Source organism: Haliotis rufescens, unplaced genomic scaffold (assembly GCF_023055435.1).
Source record: "Haliotis rufescens isolate VD_foot unplaced genomic scaffold, xgHalRufe1.0.p SCAF_4, whole genome shotgun sequence".
Classification (NCBI taxonomy): domain Eukaryota; kingdom Metazoa; phylum Mollusca; class Gastropoda; order Lepetellida; family Haliotidae; genus Haliotis; species Haliotis rufescens.
The window spans coordinates 10107487-10134440 of NW_025964112.1; the positions used below are offsets into that span (position 1 = coordinate 10107487).

The window sequence follows — 26954 nt, forward strand, 5'->3', positions numbered from 1 at the left end:
AATTCAATTTTGCTCTAATTTACCCAATAGATCTTTTTTAAAGTAATATAAACATAATGATCATAGTCTCTAACTAAGAGGGACAATAAACTCAGCTTTGATAGAAATGGATGCTGGTACTTGCTGCTTATCAGTTGTAAATAATTTCAGTCTTTTTTCTGCTATACACAGCAACAAATTTATACATGTCGATTTGAACAAAATAATTACGAATGCTTAAATTATGAACACACGATGCCATTTAGAAATTGGTCAAATGTAACAAAACCCACATTGCCAGAATGACTGAGTGGGTTAGATTGCTGACTTTGTGTGCTTGCGATTAGGTGCCTCACTCTGATGTGTGGGTTCGAATCCCGGATGGGACTCAACCAAAAAAAACCTACTAGAATCTGTACTTTTCTAAGAAAGTGTTATCCCATCTACAACATTTGCTATAAATGCTTAAAATATTTGACGTTTTCACCCACACAAGCTGTTCTTTATAAGAGCAAATGAATGCCTAACTAGACATGCAGTTGAATTGTTTAAATTTGGTAATAACAGGTGGACTCATATTGCGGTGGACTTTGTGTACGGCAAGATGGACCTGTATGAGGTGGTGTTTCTGGCTACAGCCGATGGAAAGATTCGGAAGATGTTCAAGGTTCCTCGCTCCAACAAAACCTGTCTCATTGAGGAGATCAAGATTGTCCCCAACGGGGAACCCAAGCCAGTAAAAGCCATGAAAATCTCTCCAGAATCGGTAAAGTACATTTTAAAAAATCCTTAGTTTTAGAATTCATTGAAAACTTGGTCATTGTGTATGGTTAACCATAGTTTTCTGTAAACTTTGTGTGATCCAGTCTTGAAATGTTCATTCATTGTTGTCATTCTTGTAACAACCACAGTACAGTCTTGCACAATGGTAACAAATGTTTCAGTCGTCTGAGATCAGACACATATTTACGAAAATAAAATTGATATGCCTTGAGATTTAACAACCCAGTAACATAAAACAAAGTTCACATAAAATATTACTTTCCTTTCTGTTATGACAAATCCAGCACTATATTCACTCTAGACTAACGCTTAATCTCCAAAAATACTACGAAATTGAAAATGAAAAGGAGCCCCAGTTAGATGGGCGATTCAGAACCTGTGTATAATCTAGACTTGCTTCATTTAGGGCTATAACATTACAGTAAGGGCTGGGTGGAAGGGAACATAATATGGTTCATGGACTGTGACACAGACTTGATTCAGTGTTATTATTGAAAATATGTTCCTGTTGAATGTTATTATGAAAATGTTTTCATGGTGAATGTTATTACTGAAAATATTTTCATGTTGAATGTGATTATTGAAGATATTTTCATGTTGAATGTCATTGAAAATATGTTCATGTTGAATGTTATTATTGAAGATATGTTCATGTTGAATGTTATTATTGAAGATATTTTCATGTTGAATGTCATTGAAAATATGTTCATGTTGAATGTTATTATTGAAGATATTTTCATGTTGAATGTCATTTTTGAAAATATTTTCATGTATGATGTTATTATTGAAAATGTTTTCATGGTGAATGTTATTATTGAAAATATGTTCCTGTTGAATGTTATTATTGAAAATATGTTCATGTTGATAGTTGTTATTGAAACTATATTGATGGAAGCCATATTTGTTCCCAGGGTGCAATCTTCATCTCCACCCAAGGGAGGGTGATTAAGATCCCTGTTGAAAGATGCAGCCGCTTCACAGACAGCGAGTAAGTCAAAAGTCACGCAAACTACATATTCCTCACCCAGAGGTCATATATTCAAGTGGCTGCATGTTCAATTAAGAATTGACCTTCACTTTGTGTGAGTTCATTGGAGAATGAACCTTCATAGAGTGAGGGCCAAACTGTATGAACGGCGGAGCTTGTGATGACGTTCATACAATGTTTGGCCCTCAATCTATGAAGGTTTATACTCCAATGAACTCCCGCAAAGTGAAAGTCAATTCTTATAAAAAATTTATCACAATTTCTTACCTCAAAGGATGTAGGCCAAGATCAAAGGTGGAAACTTAACAAGGGAAGCCAACAGTTAATTGACCATTTGTCCATTGCTAATCACCTATCAGTGCCTATTATCTGTTGACTTCCCTTGTTAAGTTTCCATCTTTTGTTAACTTATTACTTTTGTTGTTCTTACATGAACATATATATGCTCTCTGCCTCATAGCATTCATTAACCTGATGAAGGAGTTAGCTTATACTCCGAAACGTTGTATTCCTCATAATAAAGAAGTTGACATCCATTAATTCTCACTTCTAATTGCCCTTCAAAGACTTAATATTTCTGGTCTTCTGCATTCAGATATTGCTGGAATATTGCTAAAAGTTTTGTAAAACCATACTCACTTAAGATTGAAGGTCAATATAACCGATTTTGGGGCATTTTCAGTTTGTGTGTGAATTCCATGGATCCTTACTGCGGCTGGGACTCCGTGAACAACACCTGCTCCCGCGCCCCTCATGGAAACCCTCACGAGGTCACCTGGGACCAACACATCGTCTCCTGTCCCATTGTCGAGTATCCAGGTAGGTACACACAGTTGTACTTGAAGTGTCCACAAGGTAACACCAGCCATTAATTGTTGGAGGAGCAGGCCAGCCACTGTCCCATCACATGCTATGATTGAGCAGAGTGTTGATATAGAGATTGTTACATAAGTATGTGTGTCACTCCGATTTTATGAGGGGCGGTCGGGTAGCCTAGTGGTTAAAGCGTTCGCTCGTCACGCTGAAGACCCGGGTTCGATTCCTGACATGGGTACAATGTGTGAAGCCCATTTCTGGTGTCCTCCGCCGTGATATTGCTGGAATATTGCTAAAAGCGGCGTAAAACCATACTCACTCACTCACTCTGATTTTATGACATCTGAATTCTGGCACAATTATTTTTTTTTTTTTTTAAAACATGAATACGTACATACACCTGGAACACAAGTGTAAAAACGTGTGGTGTCACCCTGGGCATGTGATATACCGTATTCGACGTAATAAGCGCCCAGGGCGCACTCAAAATTAGTAATAGGGGGCTCTTATTAGAATATTACTTTGGTGAAAAAAAACAGAGTTAAAGATAAATTTGGTGGTTTATGCTGACAGCCTGAAATGTTTATATACGACAGATATATTTTTCCAGAATGTAATTGCCCATAATTAAGGGTGCATGCAGCACACGAGTGCGTATTATACGTGAAATAATAAGTCTTATGTACATTGATCAATCGGAAGGGGTGCTAAATGAGATTGTTCACTAGCCAATATATAAGCAAATGTCGCCGTGGGCGCTTATTAGAGCGGGGCGCTTATTAGAGCGGGGCGCTTATTACGTCGAATACGGTAGTTCAAATGTGCCTCTGTTCACCCAGCAGGGAATGGGTACCTGATTGTGACGTGGATGTAAAAACCCTCTAGCGCCCATAGGCAGCTTGGGTTGTATACTCCCCAGGGAGTTGAGAATGATAATTGGAATGCAAATGGATCCACTGGTTGGGGAACTAATAAACCACATTTGAGCAGATACTGTACCAGGACACCTGCGGTATATAAATGTATAATAAAAATAAAAATAAAAATAAAAATAAAAATAAAAATAAGATGATCTCCCTTTCTTGGTAACAATAGTGATAAACATCCTGTTTCCCTGTTAACAGCACCTGACCGATATCTAGATCTTAATGAAATATTTGTCAAACATTTATCCTTTTCTGTGTCCCCATTAAAGAGTAACTGACCAATCAGATATTGATTGATTGTAGGAGTATTGATAAACGTTTATTGCCGTGTCCCCAGTAAACACCAACTGGCCCATCACATATCTCTAATTCTTATGGACAGTATTGCTAATGTCACCTTCTGTGTCCTCAGTGAATGGTAAATGGCCAATCAGAACTAGAAGTTATAAACAGTATTGCTAATGTTGCCCTCTGTGTCCCCAGTAAACAGCACCTGGCCAATCAGAATTAGAAGCTGTGGACAGTATTGCTTATGTTGCCTTCTGTGTCCGTAGTGAACGGCAACTGGTCAGACTGGTCAGACTGGAGTCCGTGTGAGCAGGTTGGGGCTGACCAGGCCGGGGAGGACTGTCTGTGTCGCCATAGGAACTGTGATAGTCCCAAACCCTACTATGGTGGGCGTCCGTGCTCTGGAGCCTCCATTGAAGTCACCAACTGTTCAGGTGAGATGTTCGATCTTAGTTTTGTTTTACCGTTTGAATCCCAAAACTTTTGTATCCGAAAAGTGACATATTTCTGTCCTTTCAGTACCTTTCCGAATGAAATCATCTGGACTACCAGATTCACAGATTAATGCATCATTAATTGTATTGAAGATAATGTATTATATGTGGGTATTCTGGATACGAATATAGGTACATGTATATATTGTTGTAAGAGGCGACTAACGGGATCGGGTTACCAGGTTCTGTGACTCGGTTGATGCATGTTATCGTATCCAAATTGTGGGCTCAAAGCTCATGATGTCAATCACTGGATTGTCAGATCCACCTCGATTATTTACAGACTGCCGTCATATAGCTGGAATACTGCTGAGTGCAGGATTAAACTACAATAATCAAACACACAAACAAACAAACAAAACCTTATAATGTACACATGTAGATATTCGAAACCGAATTATTCAGAACTTCTGGACTAGTCATGTTGTGAGTGAGTTGGGTTTAACGCCGCTTTTAACAGTATTCCAGTTATATCTCGGCATGTCAGCTTAATGTGGGAGGAGAGCCCAAAGTGATGCAGGTCTCTTACCACTTTGGTGAAACCCACGAGCACGGGTATGGTGCTGACAAACCTAGAAATATAATAGGGGCAAACCAGGATTCGAACCCACAATCACAGGTTTCTGGCATGCCCAAGGGACGCAACTCTGCACAGCAAATTGCAGCGCCTAAGACGACTGGGCCACTCGTGCCCCCCACTAGTCATGTCGAATCCCATTGGTCTCACTGTATTTTGATTTCCCCAGCAATGCTCTGGCGTACCGTAAGGATAAAAATGCTGACAGTGCACTTTTTAAGTCTTTTTTTCAAGCTGTGTCCCCCTGTGTTTCCAGTTCACGGAGCCTGGACGCCATGGACCCCTTGGTCCAGCTGCTCCAAGACATGCGGCTACTCCATCAAGAAGCGCGAGAGATACTGCAGCAACCCCACCCCTCGACATGGTGGGTTCGGTTGTGAGGGCCGCCATGTTGACAGCCAGCTGTGTTCAGGTCTCCCAGCGTGTAAATGTACGTACTTCATGTGGTGTGGGTCACCCCAGCGGGCCCAGCCCTATTCCACAAAGCAACATCCATGTTATGTCAGTCCTAGGTCAATGTTAAGATGGGGTCTTGATGGGATATACTGTTTAGAAACAAACAATAAAAAAAAATAAGATGAGTCAAATTTTTATTGTAGAAAATTCAAGAAAATGTCTAAAAAGTCTGTTTTGAGTAAATTAAGACTTTACTCTTGTCGTAATCATGCTAATATCTCATAAAAGTTGCATGTAAATGGATCTAATGGCATTAGAAATGTAGTCAGTGTGGGTATGTGAAAAACATGAATTACACTAATGAAGCGAAACCAGAACCAGCTGTTCCCATGTTTCCCTACAATAGATCCGCTTTCGCATAGGGATGATTTCACAATTTAGATTCAACTTGGCAGCTTGTCATGTGTTTTTTTATTGGACCAGCAACAGGTCACTATGTTTTTCCTGACTAAGCCGAAACAATTTGACTACTGACTATATAGACCCCATATTTGACTGACTACTGACTTGTGACGTATATTTGATGTTGTACAAGTGTTTGACAAGTGTTGATTTGTATCTGCTGTTGTCAGTGCCCCCTGTTGATGGCAAGTGGTCCAAGTGGTCCGGGTGGAGTACATGCACGGCCAAGTGTCAGGGCGGCATCCAGACGCGGCGGCGGACATGTGACCAGCCCAAGCTGAGTCGCGGCGGCATCCCTTGCATCGGCAACAAGGAGGAGATGAGGATGTGCAACACCCAGAACTGTGATAGTAAGTGTACCTGCTGATGCAGTAGTGGCCAGGGCAGCAGCAGCAGCATGCCGACACATTCTCATGGCAGATGGCGGAAGGATTACCAATAATGGAAACAAAGACATAGTTAATGACGTCCCAATTTCTCGAAACAAACTTAAGTTTGCTTTGGTAAAGTTTGAGATTTGAGTACAAACTCAGTCAAAACTCAGCAGTTGAGATCGATCATAGTTCTTTTCTTTTTTTTCTTGATAATACAGTTTCTAGTCTTTGATAGGCATTTAGAAGCTGGGAGAAGATGAATACATGACACTTTTTTTTTTATGGATACTAACTTTTTTTTTTCTTTATACAACTCCTTGCTCCTTCATCAGGTGAATGAATATTCTATAATTTCTTATGAATAAGTTTGTTTTAAGAAATGCATTTTGCTGATTTTTCAAAATTCTGAGTAAAAACTCAGACATAAATCAAAACTCACTTAAGATAATCCAGAGAAATCGGGGCCATATTCATTTAAAACTGAGGTCATATATTCATGCTATTAATGTTTGACAGTATAACAAAAACATTTGTTGTCAGGTACATGGACAATAGAATCTGCAGCTTACATACATTCAGCATAGAAATGACTACCGGCAATATATTGCCATCATCAGTATTTGATTAAACTGTTGAAATTTTCCTTGCAGAAGTGGTCAAGCTGACGCCATGGAGCCCCTGGGTGAAGACAAATGAAACTAAGGGAGGATATTTCCAGCAGAGATTTAGGTTTACATGCCAGGCTGAGGTACCAGATCGCAAGATGATTAAATCCAAGTACTCTAAGAGCCAGGCCCGTTTTTGTTTCAACAATGACCGCGGCTGCTACACGCCAGGTGAGCTGAAGAATACGATTACATCCGTAGATACGTTTTCCTCCGTAGATAGAGTGCTCAAAAAGTTCTGTAGAATTAGGAGAAAACTGTTCAAAAAGTACTGCAATTGTCGGACATTGGGGGTGTTCCTGGTGTGTCAGAAGTGCGGCTACGGATGACTAGAGGGGTCCGCTGACGAGATCATGCTAATTCTGCTGTCACTGAGAAGATACCGGAGGAGACCGTCGTACTAACACCACCATTCAACTTTGATTGGCTACAAGATTCATCACAGAGATTCATGGCTTGATTTTGTTAGATTTTAATTTCCATTTTTTTTATAATTTTGCTGGACGTTAACATCAAAATGGAAGGGGAGACCCTTTTTGGGATCATGACAGGAATCGCGGAACACCACCACCATCAAAGCAATGTGTCGCCAAATGCTCAAATCTGAAGAATTCCGAAAAACAGTCTAATCATGTCATGTGATCAACAGATACACCATTGTCCAAATGTTATCAGTGCTATATTCCTTCCAACTGATTATAACAAAGGGACATTTTGTTAAGCAAAGAAAATTATTTCAGTTTTTCACTTGTTAATGCATGTTTTTCACAATGCACAATATCTCACAATCATATTGACATAGTGTCAGTGTACAAATATGTATAAATGAGAAAAAATCCCTTTTTAATATATTCCATCTATATTAGCTCCAGCATAATCACTAGAAGTAAGAAATAAATACAAGAAATCCTCGTGAGAGTGGAATATTATCATGTAAACTGTCCAGCAGATAATTCAAAAATATACAAAGTTGTAAAAGTTGTACAAAATGTAGAAATAGTTGAAAAAATATAGACCAATCACATGTAGTCAAGAAAATAGTGTCAGAAAAACGACAACGGCGGATATGACAGCAAGTAGTTAAAGTCTCGATCAGCGATATTATTCAGTCATAACTTAGGCATCATGGGATATCAACCCCGTTATCTCAATATTACAACCAAATTCTCAGGTCAAGTTTATCAACGACTTTATTAAAAATTCAAACATTTTATTTTAATACACCTAGTACAACCTTTGTATGCATGAAGGGTAAAACACATAAAATATACTGAACAAAAAAAGTTAGGGATCATTAATATTTAGGGGGATGTTTTTATGAAATTGTGTCTTCACAACGAAAAAATATCCCCCAAAATATATGTTCTATAACTTTTTTTGTTAAGTATATTTTCTTTCAGTATACAGCAGGTTTGTGTCAATGGACAAGATTATTAACTTCAATTTGCAGATTAAAAAAAAATTATGGAAAAGAAAGGTAAATTATGTAAAAAGAATACATTTGTGGAAATAGGCCCTTTTTACTGTTGGTTTTATACAAAACTCATAGAAATGTAAATGATTAGGGTTGATGAAATGTTGCCAAGCTGTGACTGCCTCGGAACTATGTGCAATATTCAAGTTGCATTTGTGTATGTCTCGATATTGCCATGCCGCATGCCGAACTAGTGACTTTGTGTGAGGGCATGTACATGTTTGAGTGCATGGTGACATATACCACGCTTTCCAGGACGTAAGCTCACAGATGATCACGGAATCACAGACTTGTGTGTTGCATGTGTAGAGCTGTATGTTTCATACTCAGTGACTATTGGTTGGAGTAGAAGTCACATGGTTCATTCATTGTGTTTGTGACGTTGTGAGGACGTGTGTGACTACTTCACAGTGCAATCCTAAAGCACCAGTTATGGCGTTAATTCTTGTGTCATTTCATTTTTACTTGTGCACCATCACGGACATGTTTGTTTGCGATTTTCACCTTTTCTTTCTTGATGTTTTACAAAATAAGCTACGAAATCTACAACTGTAAAATGTGTTCAGAAATGTTGAAAGAACGAGATCTGAGTTGTGGAGGGACACTCTGAGTTGTAGATTTTACATGACAGTATTGAGGTGTGTGAGCTCCAGTTACTATCACACCTGTATACAACATTGACAACCCAGTGATTTCGATGAAACTTGGTATGGAACCAAAATATTCCATTGGAGTTAAGTGTGGATACAATATTTTATCCATGCATGGAACGGAATACTTTTCAAGAGGAATGTGTAGAAGACTATTCCTGTCACCATGGCAACATTCTGCATACTGGGAATTTCATTGTAAATATCTTCTTACCTAATGGAAGAAATTCAGCGAGTATGTATTTATTATTGAAGTTTGAAACTTACGAACATGTAAATATCTCAAGGTTTCTCTGACGGAGTGTAATGAATGCCACTTTTCTCATGATGTACATGGTTGATATTTATTGTAAACTTGATAATTGAAATGTTGCTATGGTAGTATGATGTGCTGTCACCATGGTTACCTTGAATCGTGGTGCTCTGGTATCCAGATCAGCTGATGATCAGCTGTTACAACACAGTTGTACATAATGTAGCTGCTTTTTGTATAAATGACATCATTTGTGTACATTTACATAAATCTGACGTCACCGTGTGGAGGGAGCGAGCGAGCTGACCAGGGACAAAGTTTCAGTATTTTGTAGACATGTATCCATCGGAGGTACGATATACTGATTTTGGAATTTTCCAAAACCTCTTCTCTTACATGAATATTTTTATGACTCTGAAGGCCGACAATGAGGCTTGTGTGCATGATATTATTGTAGATTTATGTAGAAAATTCTTGCCGAGGACATAACAAATTGCTTGCTTGTTCCTGCTAGTTATGGCGTTAATTCTTGTGTAACCATCATGGATATTTTCTTTCTCGATACTTGACAAAGTGAGCCTTGAAATCTATAACTGTAAAATTTGTTCATAAAATTTGAAAAAACGAGATCTGAGTTGTGTAGAGACACTCCGAGTTGTAGATTTTACATGACAGTATTGAGGTGTGTGAGCTCTGACAACCCAGTGATTTCGATGAAACTTGGTATGGAGCCAAAATATTCCATTGGAGTTAAGACTCTTAAAATAGATTTACAAATTGACAGACTAATGTCGAAGGCCACAGTACACCATGGTACAAACCCTAAATCAAGGTCCTCAATAAGACAAGTTCTCTCTACGAATCCTTGCATGGTTTGTTTGAATAGAGCCTTAATTCTAAAACTAACCCTTTGGGTTTCATCAAAGTGTCAAGTGTCAAATGATCAAATTAACGGTCATGTTGTGATGAACTGAATACTGGTCCAATAATCTTTAGAACGTACTCACTCACCATAGAGTCTATATTTCTATGTTTCATTTTTCGAGAGATCTTTAAAAGTTTTGAGAAAGTGTTTATTGTTTTTTGTGGACACAAGCATCAGAGGAACAAATGATTGATTTGTTGTGGCCTTGTCAATAAACAAATGTTGTCGTCTCCTTTATGCGGAATCTATTTTTCAAGGCACAGTTGGAGACTTGTTGAAGCATGTTTCTGGAACTATGTACTACAGGAATGGCAGGATGAATATGGTGATTTTTGTCCGGAACTATTTTCAGATCTTCTTTAGGCCAGTAACTGATGAAAAAATGCAATATTTTCATACTTTGTCTTTAGTCATGTATTGCAATTGCAATTATACACAGTTTCAGAATGCTCAAACTTTTGTGCACTTTTTAAAGATTTCCTCAAGTCTTCCATGTATTTCTATAAACAAATCACTGTTTGAAGTCATGTGAATGTTTCATCCTATTTAGTTTTATGTATACTACCCAAAATATGTTAAGAACACCCGATTTTGTTCATGTGACTAGAGTTAATCTGTCATGGCTGGTGGGTATTGTAACAGCCTTCCAATTGTGGGTGATCCTTAACTTGTTTTGAGTAGTATAACTCAATGTTCATGTGAGCCAATCAAAAGCATTAACTGCCGTTTTTCAAGTAGCAGCATATTTGTCAAATATCATAATTTGTCTTTTGAATAATTTTGAAATGTTATGCTTACGTTCATGTGAAATCATGTGTCAAATTTTTACAAACACTAAAATCACTGCTTTTCATTCATTTTCAGTTACTTATGTTTTTGTTGATAAAAATTCTTTAAAAGGACATGATCAATAATCTTTAAAAACCCAACATTTCAACGTAAGAAGATTTCAAAGTGTAGGGTTATCGTTATATAATGAAACTGATTTGACTTGACCAATACATATCAAATCAATATTTCAAAAAATTAAAATAAAAAAAATATGTAAATATTGCTGTGTAAATTATATCATAAAGTGTCAGAACCCAGATTTATTTGGTTTAAGATTAATTAAGTATTTTTTGGTTTCTTATCTTTCCAGTGTTTTGTTGTTGTGTTTTCTTTTGTAAATTTGTGTTTTTGTTATGTTTCTATGTGTACAAATTGTTAAAAGGTAAAAGAAACATGGAAAATATAACTTGAAAAACTGGTTATAGTATCGATATTCAAAGAAATAATTACTGTTATTTTATTTTAATGTTTCTCTATTTTGAATTAAGACATAAATTGTATATACTTTTGATTATTAATGGATTTTACAGTTATGCAAACTGTAAACATTTACAGATTTATTTTACACTTAACTTTGAATACCTCAACTTGATAGTATTTCAATTTGACAAGGGTAAGAAAAATGTTGCTGTCATAATAATTGTATGCATAATAGATTCGTCATTTCAATTGTAATATTTGCAAACTTTGTCCTGTGTGTTATATGTGCAGAGGATAAGATTTGTATGATTTAAAGAAACACACCTACTCCAGTGTGTAAAACATTGTCTTTATTCTACATTCTATAGAGTATACATGTTGTTAAACAACAAATGAAAATATGCAAAAAAGCTCAAAATTTGTGAATGATAGGGCACAAAACAGAGTCTTATTTTCATATTTTGAATAAAATGCAACACTATTCATTAACAAAGTTTATCATATATTCTCTATATCCCAATCTGCAATACCTCTCAGTGTATTTTCAATTCAATGCTATACAAATTATTCTATGAGAAAATATTTCATAATACGATTATATTTTTTTTATAATTTTTGACACATTTCCTCCCAATCTGCACTTTTCATCAATGAATATTGTATTTCTCAGTTATAGACAACAGTCCTCATCTCTTATAGAAAACATTTATTTATTGTCCTTTATTTATTGTCAATTATGTTTTTTATGTCACACAATAGTCCCTGTTTGTAAATAACCATTATTGTTACGCCTACAATAAACATTTTCTGAAAATATTATGTGTTGTTTTTGTTACTGCATGGAACGTGTGATGCACTGGCTTGTAGATAGTCAATGTGTCTTCGGGGAAATAGCACATCATGAACTATGAACACAAAACTGATAGGCCAACCAAACAAGATGACAGAGTATTTCACAGTATTCATGTCACGTCTACCACCATGGATGTATGTAGTATGGAATCACTAACAGCAGAAATATGAAGTCTGCACCAAGCAAACCATTACTGCTTGTGCATAACCAGAATAGAACCCAGTACCAACACACACAGTGATTTCATATAAATGCTGACCTACATGCTCATGTATAAGACTAAGGAAATATTTAGGACCCATTACATCATTTCACGAGAACAGGACATACTGACAGAAACACAAGTTATAGACAGGCGGGATATTTAAGAGAGAGAGAGAGAGAGACTACTTGACAATATACATGAAAGTGGGGGGGCGAGAGAGAGAGAGACTACTTGACAATATACATGAAAGTGGGGGGGCGAGAGAGAGAGAGACTACTTGACAATATACATGAAAGTGGGGGGAATGGGTGGGTTGGTGGGGGGTTGTAATGTTGGGGTGAGCTCACCAATTTAAGGATTACTCAGAGCTCCAGGAACTTCATGTTACCATTGTTACATGACCATTACATCATTTCACAGTTCATGAAAACAGGACGTAGTACTGACAGAAACACAGCAAGTCATAGACAGGCGGGATATTTAAGAGAGAGAGAGAGAGAGAATCTACTTGACAATATACATGACAGTAGGGGAATGGGGGAGTGGGTGGGGGGTTGTAATGTTGGGGTGAGCTCACCAATTTAAGGATTAGTCAGAGCTCCAGGAACTTCATGTTACCATTGTTACATCACCATTACATCATTTCACAGTTCATGAAAACAGGACGTAGTACTGACAGAAACACAAGTCATAGACAGGCGGGATATTTAAGAGAAAGAGAGGGAGAGAGAATCTACTTGACAATATACATGACAGTAGGGGAATGGGGGAGTGGGTGGGGGGTTGTAATGTTGGGGTGAGCTCACCAATCTAAGGATTACTCAGAGATCCAGGAACTTCATGTTACCATAGTTACCACATAGGGATAAGAGACACAAAACATTTCAGACACATCAAAACTGTTTAGAAAATGATAGTTTCTGTATATTTCTATCAAAGAAGCAATTATAATATCAGCAACATGAATACTGTATATATGTCATTAACAGAGACTAACAGCCTTTGTCTTCTATCTCTATTGAATGTTCACTATTGACATATCGATGTATACTTAACCTATATATAGACTAGTTTGACTATGTATTCATAATGTGTGACACATCATTCACAAAACTTTGTTAGTTTGTTTGTATAGAAATACTCCTCAATGGATTATTTTAGTACACACAAAACTTGAAAATGACTTTGAAACCACAAATGTTACGCCGAGTTCTAAAATCTCCATTTTCAAAGTTTCAAATAATTGAAAGACTTTGATTCATGAATTCAAGATGCTTTGAGAAGTTTTTCAGGAAGTTGTAAGGATATGCATGGACCTGTAAAGTCGTATGTAACACAGGTAAGACCAACAAATAGACCGTTTTGTTTCAATAACATATTAACTCTATTTACTAAACTAACTCCGGAAAACCCACCACACCATGACGAGAGACAATATCATATTAATAGCTAACTCCAGGACCAAAGACATTAATTCCTGGTCATGCAAAGACTGTTTAAATGAAAGGACGCAACACGCTCTTCTATAGCTGAAGCAAAGACGTATATAGAATATATATATATATATATATATATATTGTATATACGTCCGTGGCTGAAGTATTCATAAATCCTATTGATGATTAGTTTAAGGGAATGGTTGAAAAGTTTTATGTCGGATTATAAAGTTTAGAGACATTCCCCTACTACCTCCCTAAGGTTAAAGTTGAATCCTCAAAGATTTTAAGAAAGAAAAGTTTGGTACTTAAGAGTACAAGAAGACATGAAACTGTTATGGATAACAACTTAATTGTTTGTGACAATGTTTTAGGCCTTCTTCTTGCCCCTTCGTCAGGTAAATGTTTATTTGGTCCGATGGTAACCTTGCACACCTGTTTAACCCCCCCACACACACATACCTTCCCACACCCCACCCCTCCAAATCCTTCATCCAACTTTTTCAATTTGTAAACAGTAAATAGCCAGTGTCTTGAGAGTGGAAAGTACAGTCAATCAGCTTCAGTGGCAGAGAGATTAGTGATGTCATTTGATTGTGTCATGTAGCCAATGACATCACAATGGCCTTCAAAGCATTGTGGGGGCGGTCGGGTAGCCTTGTGGTTAAAGCGTTCGCTCACACGCCGAAGACCCAGGTTCAAATCCCGACATGGGTACAATGTGTGAAGCCCATTTCTGGTGTCCCCCGCCGTGATATTGCTGGAATATTGCAAAAAGCGGCGTAAAACCAAACTCATTCACTCACTCAAAGCATTGTGATGCAATTTCCTTATAGCAATATCTCCTAGGATAATATCGATTGATCTTTCCCAAGCAATATCTCTTATGAAAGCCAATCTGGATGATAAAATCTTTTATCCGACATCAAACTGTTCAACGGTGCCTGACCATTATGTATGTGCTATTCTGCATCATGTGTGTGGTGAGTTTTCCTGTAGTCCCTCCTGTATCAGGGCTTGTGCATGCTCCCTAGGGTCAACGGTTGTTCCCATCAGTGAAAATGGTTACATTTTATTTTAAGGAGCCTACTGATGGCCCAGTTGTCTTAGGCGCTGCACTTTGCCATCACAAGTTGTTTCCCTTAGGTATGCAAGGATCCACTCCTCATAACCTTGAATCTCAGTTTTGTTTCTAGGTTTGTGGGCACCATGGGTTTCACCTGGGCAACATTGAAACCTTCAGGTTTCACTCCCACATCAAGCTAACATGCCCTGAGATCACTGAAATACTGTTTAAGGGGTTAAACCCACAATGAATCACTTCAATTTGATTACAGAATGGTTTAGGGGTTAATATATGCTTTGAATTCTTTAGGAAAGCTATTTCTTCTCTGAGGCATATCTAAAATGTTCTGGCAAATCTCTCCAAACTTTACTGAACATGAGAACTAGATATCTTACGACCAGAGTCTTAGATGCAGGATAACTTTCAACAATGGATCATTAAATAAAAATGTCTCACATCGTCGTTCCTTATAATCCTTTGTTTCTACTAACCATTGCATCGTTCTTGAATAATATATAATGACATTGGAATGTTTGTGCATGATATTGCTAATTAACAACAAAAATTACAAAGTTACAAATTTTCTTGTTGCAGCTTACCACCATCCTTGATTATCTAGTGCAGTATATCTCCATTGTGTTATGATAAATGACCTAGACTCATTCACTACCATAGCTTCATTTTGAGCCATGTTCATCTCTCACGATGCCATAAATAGCCATCCAATCAAATTACACTCAAGGGGAGAGAACCCTTTGTTAAGATAGCGATATGAGAGATGGAACTGTGACATCATTTCAAAAATGAGGGCTGGTGGGGTAGCCTTGTGGTGCATGCGTTTGCTCATCACACCGTTGACCAGGGTTCAATTCCCCACGTGGGTACAATGTGTGAATCCCATTTCTGGTGTGATATTGCTGGAATATTCTGAAAAGCAGCATAAAAAGAAACTCCCTCACTTCCAAAACGAAGCTTTGGTGGCAATGAGTCCCTGTTATTTGATGGAAATGGAAATGGAATGGAGATGAACTACCCTGGATAATTGAGGATGGTTCGCCACTTAGTGAAACTCTTCAAAAAGAAGTTACAGTTAAATGTGTACAAGTTGTCCTCATCTTATACGGCTCCTCCCGTCTCCCCAGCCAACCTAATAGCTTCAATCCCCCCACCCCTCCCCCAGCTTATTGTTTAATATTGACCACTAATTGTTGTTGTGACTAGTACTGAACTGTTTGTTTCTGGGGGAAGGATATGACATATATTTCATGACAGTTGAATGTAAACATCAACTTATTTTAACAAAATCTATTCTTAGATTCACTAAAAATATTAAGTCTTTGAAAGGCAATTAGAAGTGATACACATGAGAAAGAGAATTTATGGATGTCAACTGTTATGTTAAATGTTATCTGGTTAAATCTAGTATTATTTATGTAAAAACAATCAATAAAACAATGATTGATTATTAATCATATTTTTAAAATGATCATGTTTCTGACGATGCAATGTGATGGAATTGATGCACCAAAATGATTTTGTTGGTATTGATATTAATATACTGAACAAAAAAGTTAGGGATCATTAATATTTTGAGAATTGTTTTAATGAAATTTTGTGTTTATTCAACACTACAAAAAATATCCCCTTCAAATATTCATGTTTCCCAAATGTTTTTGTTTTTGAAAGTATATATTATTACTCGTGAATATATGACAATATTTCATTGAAAACATCTGTATCAGTTCTGGTAAAAAATTACCAAGAATGTTCATTTTAGATGTTACTTTAAGATGTAAATTTAAATTTGTCTATCAAACATTAATCCTCAAATTAGATTTGATGAAGCAGTTGATAAAGTTCATTTGTTTTAGGTTTCCATGGTAACAGAATACTTTGAAATAAAACATTTGATTAAAATGAAAAGCATAATAACAAACATGTCCTCAAAATCATTTTTTTAATATCCCTAATTATTGCGTCAGTCATCAATATTGCTATTATGATGAAATAACATTGTCATGTTTCAGACTCGCCCCTCTTGGTTCATGAGGACGGTGGGTGGTCCGAGTGGGCGGAGTGGTCCCCTTGTGATCAGGACTGTGAGGGCGGAATGCAGTGGCGACGTAGGTCATGTGACAACCCTCCACCAATTGGGCGGGGGAAGGACTGTGCTGGGCACGGGATGGAGGGGAGACAATGCAACACACATTCTTGTTATGGTGAGGATCTTGATGTAGCTGGAGTAGGGCATGGAGTCATCCCAGAGATGACGTCATTATCTTACGGACCGTGCTATGTGAGATTGAACCCCCTGACTTCAGTCAGCGTTCGAAATACCTGCCTTCCCGACCGTCCGAGACGGGTTGATTTCTAAACTCTTCAATTTTCAATTTTTAAATCCCCCTGCCCGACGGTCGGGTTATATTTCATAGGTGAAAATATTCTAAATAATTCCCGATGATAAGCATTAATTCAGATGTAAAGATAAATGATAAAATGTAACCAAAAAGAAACCCCATTAGCTTTTAGACAACCTAACATTTAGCGATGCGCTTATGCTACAAGCAATCAGTTTTCATATTTTTAATTAAATTATCCTGAGAAACATATGATTATAGTGGGCAGGCAGGTTTTGGTCAGGGCTGGCAAGTATTTCAACTAGCCAGGCCTGTGGTCTGGCTGAAATTTTTGGGAGTTCATACCCTGCTTCTGTGGGAAAACAGTGGGATGCAATACTGAACTTGATATGTGAGGTTGTAGGTTTGATGCAAGCCATGGAAGTTTCAGGTGAAACCAGTCAAAAATCAACATTAGATGCATATTAGGGGCTGTTTATACAGTTCAACTGTAAAACCTAGGTCTCTGTAAATTGCATCACTTCAGACTTTCCCCCATGTCTATATAGAATAATTGAAATACTGTGGTATTAAACCTAACTCACTCACTCATGCAACCTGTTATTGCTCCCCAGGTGAGTGGTCCTGCTGGTCTAGCTTTGGCCCATGTTCGGTGACTTGTGGTACTGGCATCAAGGCCCGCACCAGGACCTGCTTATCTCCAGGCCTGGACAGGAAGACCCCGCTCGGATGTGTTGGCAGTGCCAAGGACTTGCAGATGTGTGAGATGGAGCCTTGTGAAGGTGAGGGACTCTGGGTAATTACTGGGATAATTGTGAGATGGAGCCGTGTGTAGGTGAGGGACTCTGGGTAATTACTGTGATGTGTGTGAGATGGAGCTGTGTGAAGGTAAGGGACTTTGGGTAATTACTGGGATGTGGGTGAGATGGAGCCATGTGAAGGTAAGGAACTCTGGGTAATTACTGGGATGTGTGTGAGATGGAGCTGTGTGTAGGTCAGGGACTCTGGGTAATTACTGGGATGTGTGTGAGATGGAGCCGTGTGTAGGTGAGGGACGCTGGGTAATTACTGGGATGTGGGTGAGATGGAGCCATGTGAAGGTAAGGGACTCTGGGTAATTACTGGGATGATTGTGAGATGGAGCCGTGTGTAGGTGAGGGACTCTGGGTAATTACTGGGATGTGGGTGAGATGGAGCCATGTGAAGGTAAGGAACTCTGGGTAATTACTGGGATGTGTGTGAGATGGCGCTGTGTGTAGGTGAGGGACTCTGGGTAATTACTGTGATGTGTGTGAGATGGAGCCGTGTGAAGGTAAGGGACTCTGGGTAATTACTGGAGATCTGTGTGAGATGGATGGGACTCTGGGTAATTACTGGAGATCTGTGTGAGATGGAGGGGACTCTGGGTAATTACTGGAGATCTGTGCGAGATGGAGGGGACTCTGGGTACTTACTGTGATGTGTGAGATGGAGGGGACTCTGGGTAATTACTGTGATGTGCGAGATGGAGGGGACTCTGGGTAATTACTGTGATGTGTGAGATGGAGGGGACTCTGGGTAATTACTGTGATGTGTGAGATGGAGGGGACTCTGGGTAATTACTGGAGATCTGTGTGAGATGGAGGGGACTCTGGGTAATTACTGGAGATCTGTGTGAGATGGAGGGGACTCTGGGTAATTACTGGAGATCTGTGTGAGATGGAGGGGACTCTGGGTAATTACTGGAGATCTGTGCGAGATGGAGGGGACTCTGGGTAATTACTGGAGATCTGTGTGAGATGGAGGGGACTCTGGGTAATTACTGGAGATCTGTGTGAGATGGAGGGGACTCTGGGTAATTACTGGAGATCTGTGTGAGATGGAGGGGACTCTGGGTAATTACTGGAGATCTGTGTGAGATGGAGGGGACTCTGGGTAATTACTGGAGATCTGTGTGAGATGGAGGGGACTCTGGGTAATTACTGTGATGTGTGAGATGGAGGGGACTCTGGGTAATTACTGGAGATCTGTGTGAGATGGAGGGGACTCTGGGTAATTACTGGAGATCTGTGTGAGATGGAGGGGACTCTGGGTAATTACTGGAGATCTGTGTGAGATGGAGGGGACTCTGGGTAATTACTGTGATGTGTGAGATGGAGGGGACTCTGGGTAATTACTGTGATGTGCGAGATGGAGGGGACTCTGGGTAATTACTGTGATGTGCGAGATGGAGGGGACTCTGGGTAATTACTGTGATGTGTGTGAGATGGAGGGGACTCTGGGTAATTACTGTGATGTGTGAGATGGAGGGGACTCTGGGTAATTACTGTGATGTGTGAGATGGAGGGGACTCTGGGTAATTACTGTGATGTGTGAGATGGAGGGGACTCTGGGTAATTACTGGAGATCTGTGTGAGATGGAGGGGACTCTGGGTAATTACTGGAGATCTGTGTGAGATGGAGGGGACTCTGGGTAATTACTGTGATGTGTGAGATGGAGGGGACTCTGGGTAATTACTGGAGATCTGTGCGAGATGGAGGGGACTCTGGGTAATTACTGTGATGTGTGAGATGGAGGGGACTCTGGGTAATTACTGGAGATCTGTGTGAGATGGAGGGGAATCTGGGTAATTACTGGAGATCTGTGTGAGATGGAGGGGACTCTGGGTAATTACTGGAGATCTGTGTGAGATGGAGGGGACTCTGGGTAATTACTGGAGATCTGTGTGAGATGGAGGGGACTCTGGGTAATTACTGGAGATCTGTGTGAGATGGAGGGGACTCTGGGTAATTACTGGAGATCTGTGTGAGATGGAGGGGACTCTGGGTAATTACTGTGATGTGTGTGAGATGGAGGGGACTCTGGGTAATTACTGTGATGTGTGTGAGATGGAGGGGACTCTGGGTAATTACTGTGATGTGTGTGAGATGGAGGGGACTCTGGGTAATTACTGTGATGTGTGTGAGATGGAGGGGACTCTGGGTAATTACTGTGATGTGTGTGAGATGGAGGGGACTCTGGGTAATTACTGGAGATCTGTGTGAGATGGAGGGGACTCTGGGTAATTACTGGAGATCTGTGTGAGATGGAGGGGACTCTGGGTAATTACTGGAGATCTGTGTGAGATGGAGGGGACTCTGGGTAATTACTGTGATGTGTGTGAGATGGAGGGGACTCTGGGTAATTACTGTGATGTGTGTGAGATGGAGGGGACTGGGTAATTACTGTGATGTGTGTGAGATGGAGGGGACTCTGGGTAATTACTGGAGATCTGTGTGAGATTGAGGGGAATCTGGGTAATTACTGGGATGTGTGTGAAATGGAGACGGTTTGAGATTGAGGGGTTTCCAGGTAATTACTTACAAGGAAGAATGTGTGAGAAGGAGCCCTCTGAGGAGTTTGGGTTACAGCCATCAGTGATGTGAGGCTACAACTTGGTACAGTGTGTGATCCTTGGTACTGTGTGTGATCCTTGATACAGTGTGTGATCCTTGCTTCATGGCCTGAATGTTTTGTCAGATACGCACCCCATGAGAGGAGACTGGTCAGCTTGGACAGAGTGTTCCCCCAGCAATGTCCAGTACCGACATCACATCTGTGACCAGCACCAGCTGGGACCAGACTGCAGTAAGGATATCATACAGCTCCAGCACTGTACACACAAGATACATGGTTAGTGGTAACATACACAGTTAGTGGTAACAAACGTTGTTATGAGGCAGGGTTTTACGTGGCGCACAAATGTTGAGAATGGATGCAAAAAAAGAATACACTGTGTCCCGAGGGATGCGGAATGATATTCATTGTACCTACAGCACATCAAGCGCAGTTATGGGTGTCTCTCATTTCATCCATGAACCATAACCACTGTCCACACGATCACTGAGTCATTCCAGGCTCTAAAGTAATTACCGTATTTGACGTAATAAGCGCCCAGGGCGCTCTCAAAATTAGAAATAGGGGGCTCTTATTAGAATATTGTTTTGTGAAAAAAAACAGAGTTGAAAGATAAATTTCATGGTTATGCTGACAGCCTGAAATGTTTACATACGACAGATATATTTTTCAAGAATTTAATTGCCCACAATTAAGGGTGGTATAACACACGAGTGCATATTATACACGAATAAATAAGTCTTGTGTACATTGAACATGGACCCCCACATTTGTAAATCAAGTTAAAACTTAAAATGTGAAACGCAGAGGTTAAACCAGAAATACTTCACACACAACTAAATTGTGAAGTATATAAATGTCAACACAAAGTTTATCCATGAATTATATTGAAGCACACAATTTTAGGTTTACAATCAAACAGGCAATACAGTGGCTCAAATAACAGTGGTAACAAGCCCTTAAATAATTGTTAGTGCATTCATAAATGTTCGGAATAGTGTCTCTGTTGAAAGTCTTGAGAGCTGGTGTTTGTTCTTGAATCTGGTGCAGTGTTGGAAGCCAGAATTCATTGTTTCCAAATAGGTATTCAAACCACACTTTGCAAGTAGATTAGAAACAAGCCAGGTTAAAAAAGACCTTGAATCACCCTCTGGTTCAGCAAGCCTTCTAGAAACTGTGCAGTCCCAAAACTCTTGATTGATCAAGCCTGTATTAGACAAGGGCAGATAACTCTAATTATACACCAAAGTGTTTTTTCAAAACAGTTCAAGTCAACAATTGATAATTTTTACTAGATTATCAAACGTTTGCTGCCAATGACAATTACTATGAAAAATTTACCCCAAAAATACTTATACATTATAACATGTTTTGTGGAAAACATACATGGTTTATATTCCACTGAAATCCAGAAACTACTCTTACATTCTGTAACTTAGAAATCTAATTTCCCCATACAAGCAGATCAACTTAATCATCAAGAATAAAAGGCCTCCTGTGTCACTTTAACAAAATAAGGGATGACCCTTCTGATACATATTTAATTTGATGTCAACATTTTCATTGTGTTCCAGTGATGGAGGCGAGTGTCGGAGCTAGTGTTGCCGCCAACCATCAGTTCTCTCGGCGCGTGGGTGGGGTATACCTTGTGATCGTGGCTGTGATTGCGTTCATCATCGGTGGCCTGGCATCGGTAGGGCTCTTCATGTACATCCAGCGGTACCGAGACCAGAAACACCAGGATGAGGCTGAACTATGGGGGGTCTCCAAGAATGAGATCAACATGAAACCAATCAACACTGCAGAATCCTCCCAAATTAGTCTGGATTTCCAGAACTTGCCGCCATTAGTGTCACCTAATAATCGGTTAAGTCTGAATACTTTTGGGTCCTTGAAAAAGGAAAAGATGACTGTGAATGAGGCAAGTACCCTGAAACGGAATTCCATGTGGACCAACTTGTCTCTGAATGAATTATAGACACAACTGTATGTGATGTCAGAAAGTGAACCAGGCGTATTTTTTAAATGTCATCAATACTCATGTTTTTTGTACACTACGTTCTTCTAGCGTACATTAGACCAATTTGCGTTGTAGGGGTGACGTGTGTATTTTTGGTCAGTGTTTTACTCACAGAAGTCAAAAGACGATACTCTTCATAGGAACCTTTTGGAAACCCTACCAATGCCTGACACTGGCTAAAGCTGTACATCTGCCTGGAGTGGGGCGGTCAGGTAGTCTAGTGGTTAAAGCGTTCACTCATCATGCTGAGGACCTGGGTTCGATTCCCGACATGGGTATAATGTGTGAAGCCCATTTCTGGTGTCCCCTGCTGTTATATTGCTGGAATATACTCACTCACTCTGCCTGGAGTGTGGAAGGTCGGGGTTGATACCTGGCCGTGTGATACCAAAACACATTAAAAGACGGTACTGTTATCCTGCCTGGCACTCAGCATTACGGGGATAAAACATGGACTGGTCAGCTCTGAATCAGTATACTGTGTCTGGAGTATCCATGATAAACTGGGGGCGGTCGGGTAGCCCAGTGGTAAAAGCGTTAGCTCGTCACGCCGAAGACCCGGGTTCGATTCCCGACATGGGTACAATGTGTGAAGCCCATTTCTGGTGTCCCCCGCCGTGATATTGCTGGAATATTGCTAAAAGCGGCGTAAAACCATACTCACTCACTCACCATGATAAACTGCGGTGTCGTTTCAAAGTGGGCTAGCACAATAAAACCGGACTAGTACAAGCAGCCACACACAAGTGTGCACGTCGCTATATAAGTGCAATAATCTTGAACGTTAAGCCCCATTTCACCTCACCACAAATGCTGCACGTGATTTAAAGCAAGAAACATTTGCCGTTTGTACTACGTAAAGTTTGTAATCTGATCGCTCATTGGTCTGAGCACTCACTAGTTTCCCTTTCAGGCTGTGACTTGATTGGTTTAAAAATTATTGACCCAATGTATTCACGAGTGTTGGAGGAATGTGGTGTATAGGAACCTGTGAAGTATTGACAATGTTTGCTAATATTTTATGCAAGTCGCTACAACCATTTGTTTCTGTGAATGTGACGATTATATGTGTGATCAGTGTTTTGTATCAAGAACTCTTTAAGCCCTTGTGCTTCTCACTAAATAAACTGTTTACTAATTTGTATGTGTTTACAGTGAAGCTGCATACCTTACACTGATTGGATGCTAGTTGCTTATATTTTCAAAACTAATATTAATACATTTTTGAATATCAATAACCAATCATGTTTTATTAATAGAAATAAATGTAAGCTGCTTTTAATGTGTGGGGGTGTTTTTCACACAATAAGATGCTGAAATGTTATGTATGGCTGGGAAATGTAAATGTTTCAAGTACTGATATAATTTTGTGTTGTTATCAGACTGTCGTGTTTTTCTGATATGTTTTACAGGAGTGATGTCAACATGCGCCATAGCAACTGATGCTTATTTATAATATATGATTCATACGTTTATAGCTTGCGTAACACCCAATGAGTCTGTTAGCTGATGAGTGATACTCTGGGTTCCTAGTGTATCTTAAGTGTGTATTTACTGTACGTTGTATTTATTGATTTCTATTTATATCTTCATGTTCTGTACTATATATTAATTGTCAATAGATATGATTGGTCAAATTGGTTGCTGCTCAGCTATGTATACCACTCAAAAGAAGTAAAAGAACACTTTCAATAGTCATGGCTGGTGGGTATTGCAACACCGCCTTCCATTTGTGGGCGTTCCTTAACTTGTTTTGAGCAGTATATATAGCTTTATTCACCATGTATCATGTTATCGCCCCATTAATATCACATATATATATATATATATATATATATATATAAATGTCTTGTAAGAGTCCCACCATGTAATATTCTAGGGGGCCTGTAATTTGTTTTGAAATTATTTTTTGACTGCATCAAGACGTACAATTTATTTCTGTGATTTTTTTTTTAACAACTCATTTTTTCTCAGGACATGTCCAGCTATCAAATATATTTATAAAACCTGAAGCAAATTATATTTTTTTCAGTATTTACTGCAAAATATGAGAAATTCAAAACTCTCCCAGGCTTAACACCCGAGAATATAAAGTGGTTCCCCTAAATGTGTAAGACATGATCTCATTATACACCGGTACATGTACCGGCAGACGGATTAAGGAATACAGGCTCTACACCCAGGAATGTTAAATGGTCCCCGTAAATGTGTAAAACATGAACTTGTTATACATGTTCTTGTGCCATTTCTTCACTTAATGATATTTAAAGCTACGGTTTAAGATACTGGAGCAAGTTCATCATAAGTACATGTACCGGCATTCAGATTAAGGAATACAGGCTCTACACCCAGGAATGTTAAATGGTCCCTGTAAATGTGTAAAACATGAACTTGTTATACATGTTCTTGTGCCATTTCTTCACTTAATGATATTTAAAGCTACGGTTTAAGATACTGGAGCAAGTTCATCATAAGTACATGTACCGGCAGACGGATTAAGGAATACAGGCTCTACACCCAGGAATGTTAAATGGTCCCCGTAAATGTGTAAAACATGAACTTGTTATACATGTTCTTGTGCCATTTCTTCACTTAATGATATTTAAAGCTACGGTTTAAGATACTGGAGCAAGTTCATCATAAGTACATGTACCGGCAGACGGATTAAGGAATACAGGCTCTACACCCAGGAATGTTAAATGGTCCCCGTAAATGTGTAAAACATGAACTTGTTATACATGTTCTTGTGCCATTTCTTCACTTAATGATATTTAAAGCTACGGTTTAAGATACTGGAGCAAGTTCATCATAAGTACATGTACCGGCAGACGGATTAAGGAATACAGGCTCTACACCCAGGAATGTTAAATGGTCCCCGTAAATGTGTAAAACATGAACTTGTTATACATGTTCTTGTGCCATTTCTTCACTTAATGATATTTAAAGCTACGGTTTAAGATACTGGAGCAAGTTCATCATAAGTACATGTACCGGCAGACAGATTAAGGAATACAGGTTCTACACCCAGGAATGTTAAATGGTCCCCGTAAATGTGTAAAACATGAACTTGTTATACATGTTCTTGTGCCATTTCTTCACTTAATGATATTTAAAGCTACGGTTTAAGATACTGGAGCAAGTTCATCATAAGTACATGTACCGGCAGACGGATTAAGGAATACAGGCTCTACACCCAGGAATGTTAAATGGTCCCCGTAAATGTGTAAAACATGAACTTGTTATACATGTTCTTGTGCCATTTCTTCACTTAATGATATTTAAAGCTACGGTTTAAGATACTGGAGCAAGTTCATCATAAGTACATGTACCGGCAGACGGATTAAGGAATACAGGCTCTACACCCAGGAATGTTAAATGGTCCCCGTAAATGTGTAAAACATGAACTTGTTATACATGTTCTTGTGCCATTTCTTCACTTAATGATATTTAAAGCTACGGTTTAAGATACTGGAGCAAGTTCATCATAAGTACATGTACCGGCAGACGGATTAAGGAATACAGGCTCTACACCCAAGAATGTTAAATGGTCCCCTAAATATGTAAAACATGAACTCGTTATACACGTTCTTGTGCCATTTCTTCACTTAATGGTTTAAGATACTGGAGCAGGTTCATCATTATTACATGTACCAGCATACAGATTAAGGAATACTGTTACACTTCTTTGTTGCAATTTGAAATACCTGTATGTACAAATCATGAATTGCAGATACATTGATATTTGAGATTCAGTTTGATAAGTGTTGGTTCGTGTGCTGTACATGAATGCATGTGTTCACCGGACTCTAAGACTTGAGATTTCCTCCCCATTAATCTGACTGCTGTGATATACTGAAGTACTATTCAAGGCCACATAAAACTCAACTCACAGACTCCATTGATTTACAAATTATTCAAAGTCCTGAGATCAAAACACGTCTGTAATGTCAGTTTATCAGCATGGGACAGCCCAGTAGTGTAAGAGTTGTGTCCCTTAGCCATGTCAGGATCTGTTTTAAGTGGGTTTGAATCCAAGGTTCACCTGATTACAATCCTTGGTTTGCAACACCATAGCTGTGCTAGTGGCTAGTAACAAATATGGACGACCTTCGAGCTTTCAGACTTCCCTAATTGTACATCTTACAAACCATATGACTGAATTACTGTTTAAATCAGTGTTAACACTCCTCACCCAGTTGCTATCCCGATGTGACAAAAAGATAACACTCTTTGCTGATGATGTTTGATGTGACGATTTCAAACGCTTGGTGCAAAATGTCATGTTCAATGTGTCGTCCTCTCAAGGACATTTTAAGGTGAGTTGAAAGCTTTTTGGATGC

General features: G+C 39.0%; 1 protein-coding gene across 4 annotated transcripts in view; it reads left to right on the forward strand.

The window, feature by feature from the left end:
* LOC124135805 (semaphorin-5A-like) overlaps positions 1-23113 on the forward strand; it is a 137703-nt gene extending 114590 nt beyond the window's left edge. For all 4 annotated transcript variants that reach the window (XM_046501369.2, XM_046501370.2, XM_046501371.2 and 1 more), the window contains exons 11-21: positions 547-745; positions 1674-1750; positions 2433-2569; positions 4047-4214; positions 5108-5281; positions 5880-6059; positions 6734-6919; positions 16889-17080; positions 17833-18000; positions 20718-20870; positions 22169-23113. In XM_046501369.2, the coding sequence (XP_046357325.2) occupies positions 547-745; positions 1674-1750; positions 2433-2569; positions 4047-4214; positions 5108-5281; positions 5880-6059; positions 6734-6919; positions 16889-17080; positions 17833-18000; positions 20718-20870; positions 22169-22572 (2038 nt within the window). In that variant the 3' untranslated portion in view covers positions 22573-23113. The remainder of the gene's footprint in view (positions 1-546; positions 746-1673; positions 1751-2432; positions 2570-4046; positions 4215-5107; positions 5282-5879; positions 6060-6733; positions 6920-16888; positions 17081-17832; positions 18001-20717; positions 20871-22168) is intronic.
* Positions 23114-26954: the final 3841 nt, after the last annotated feature.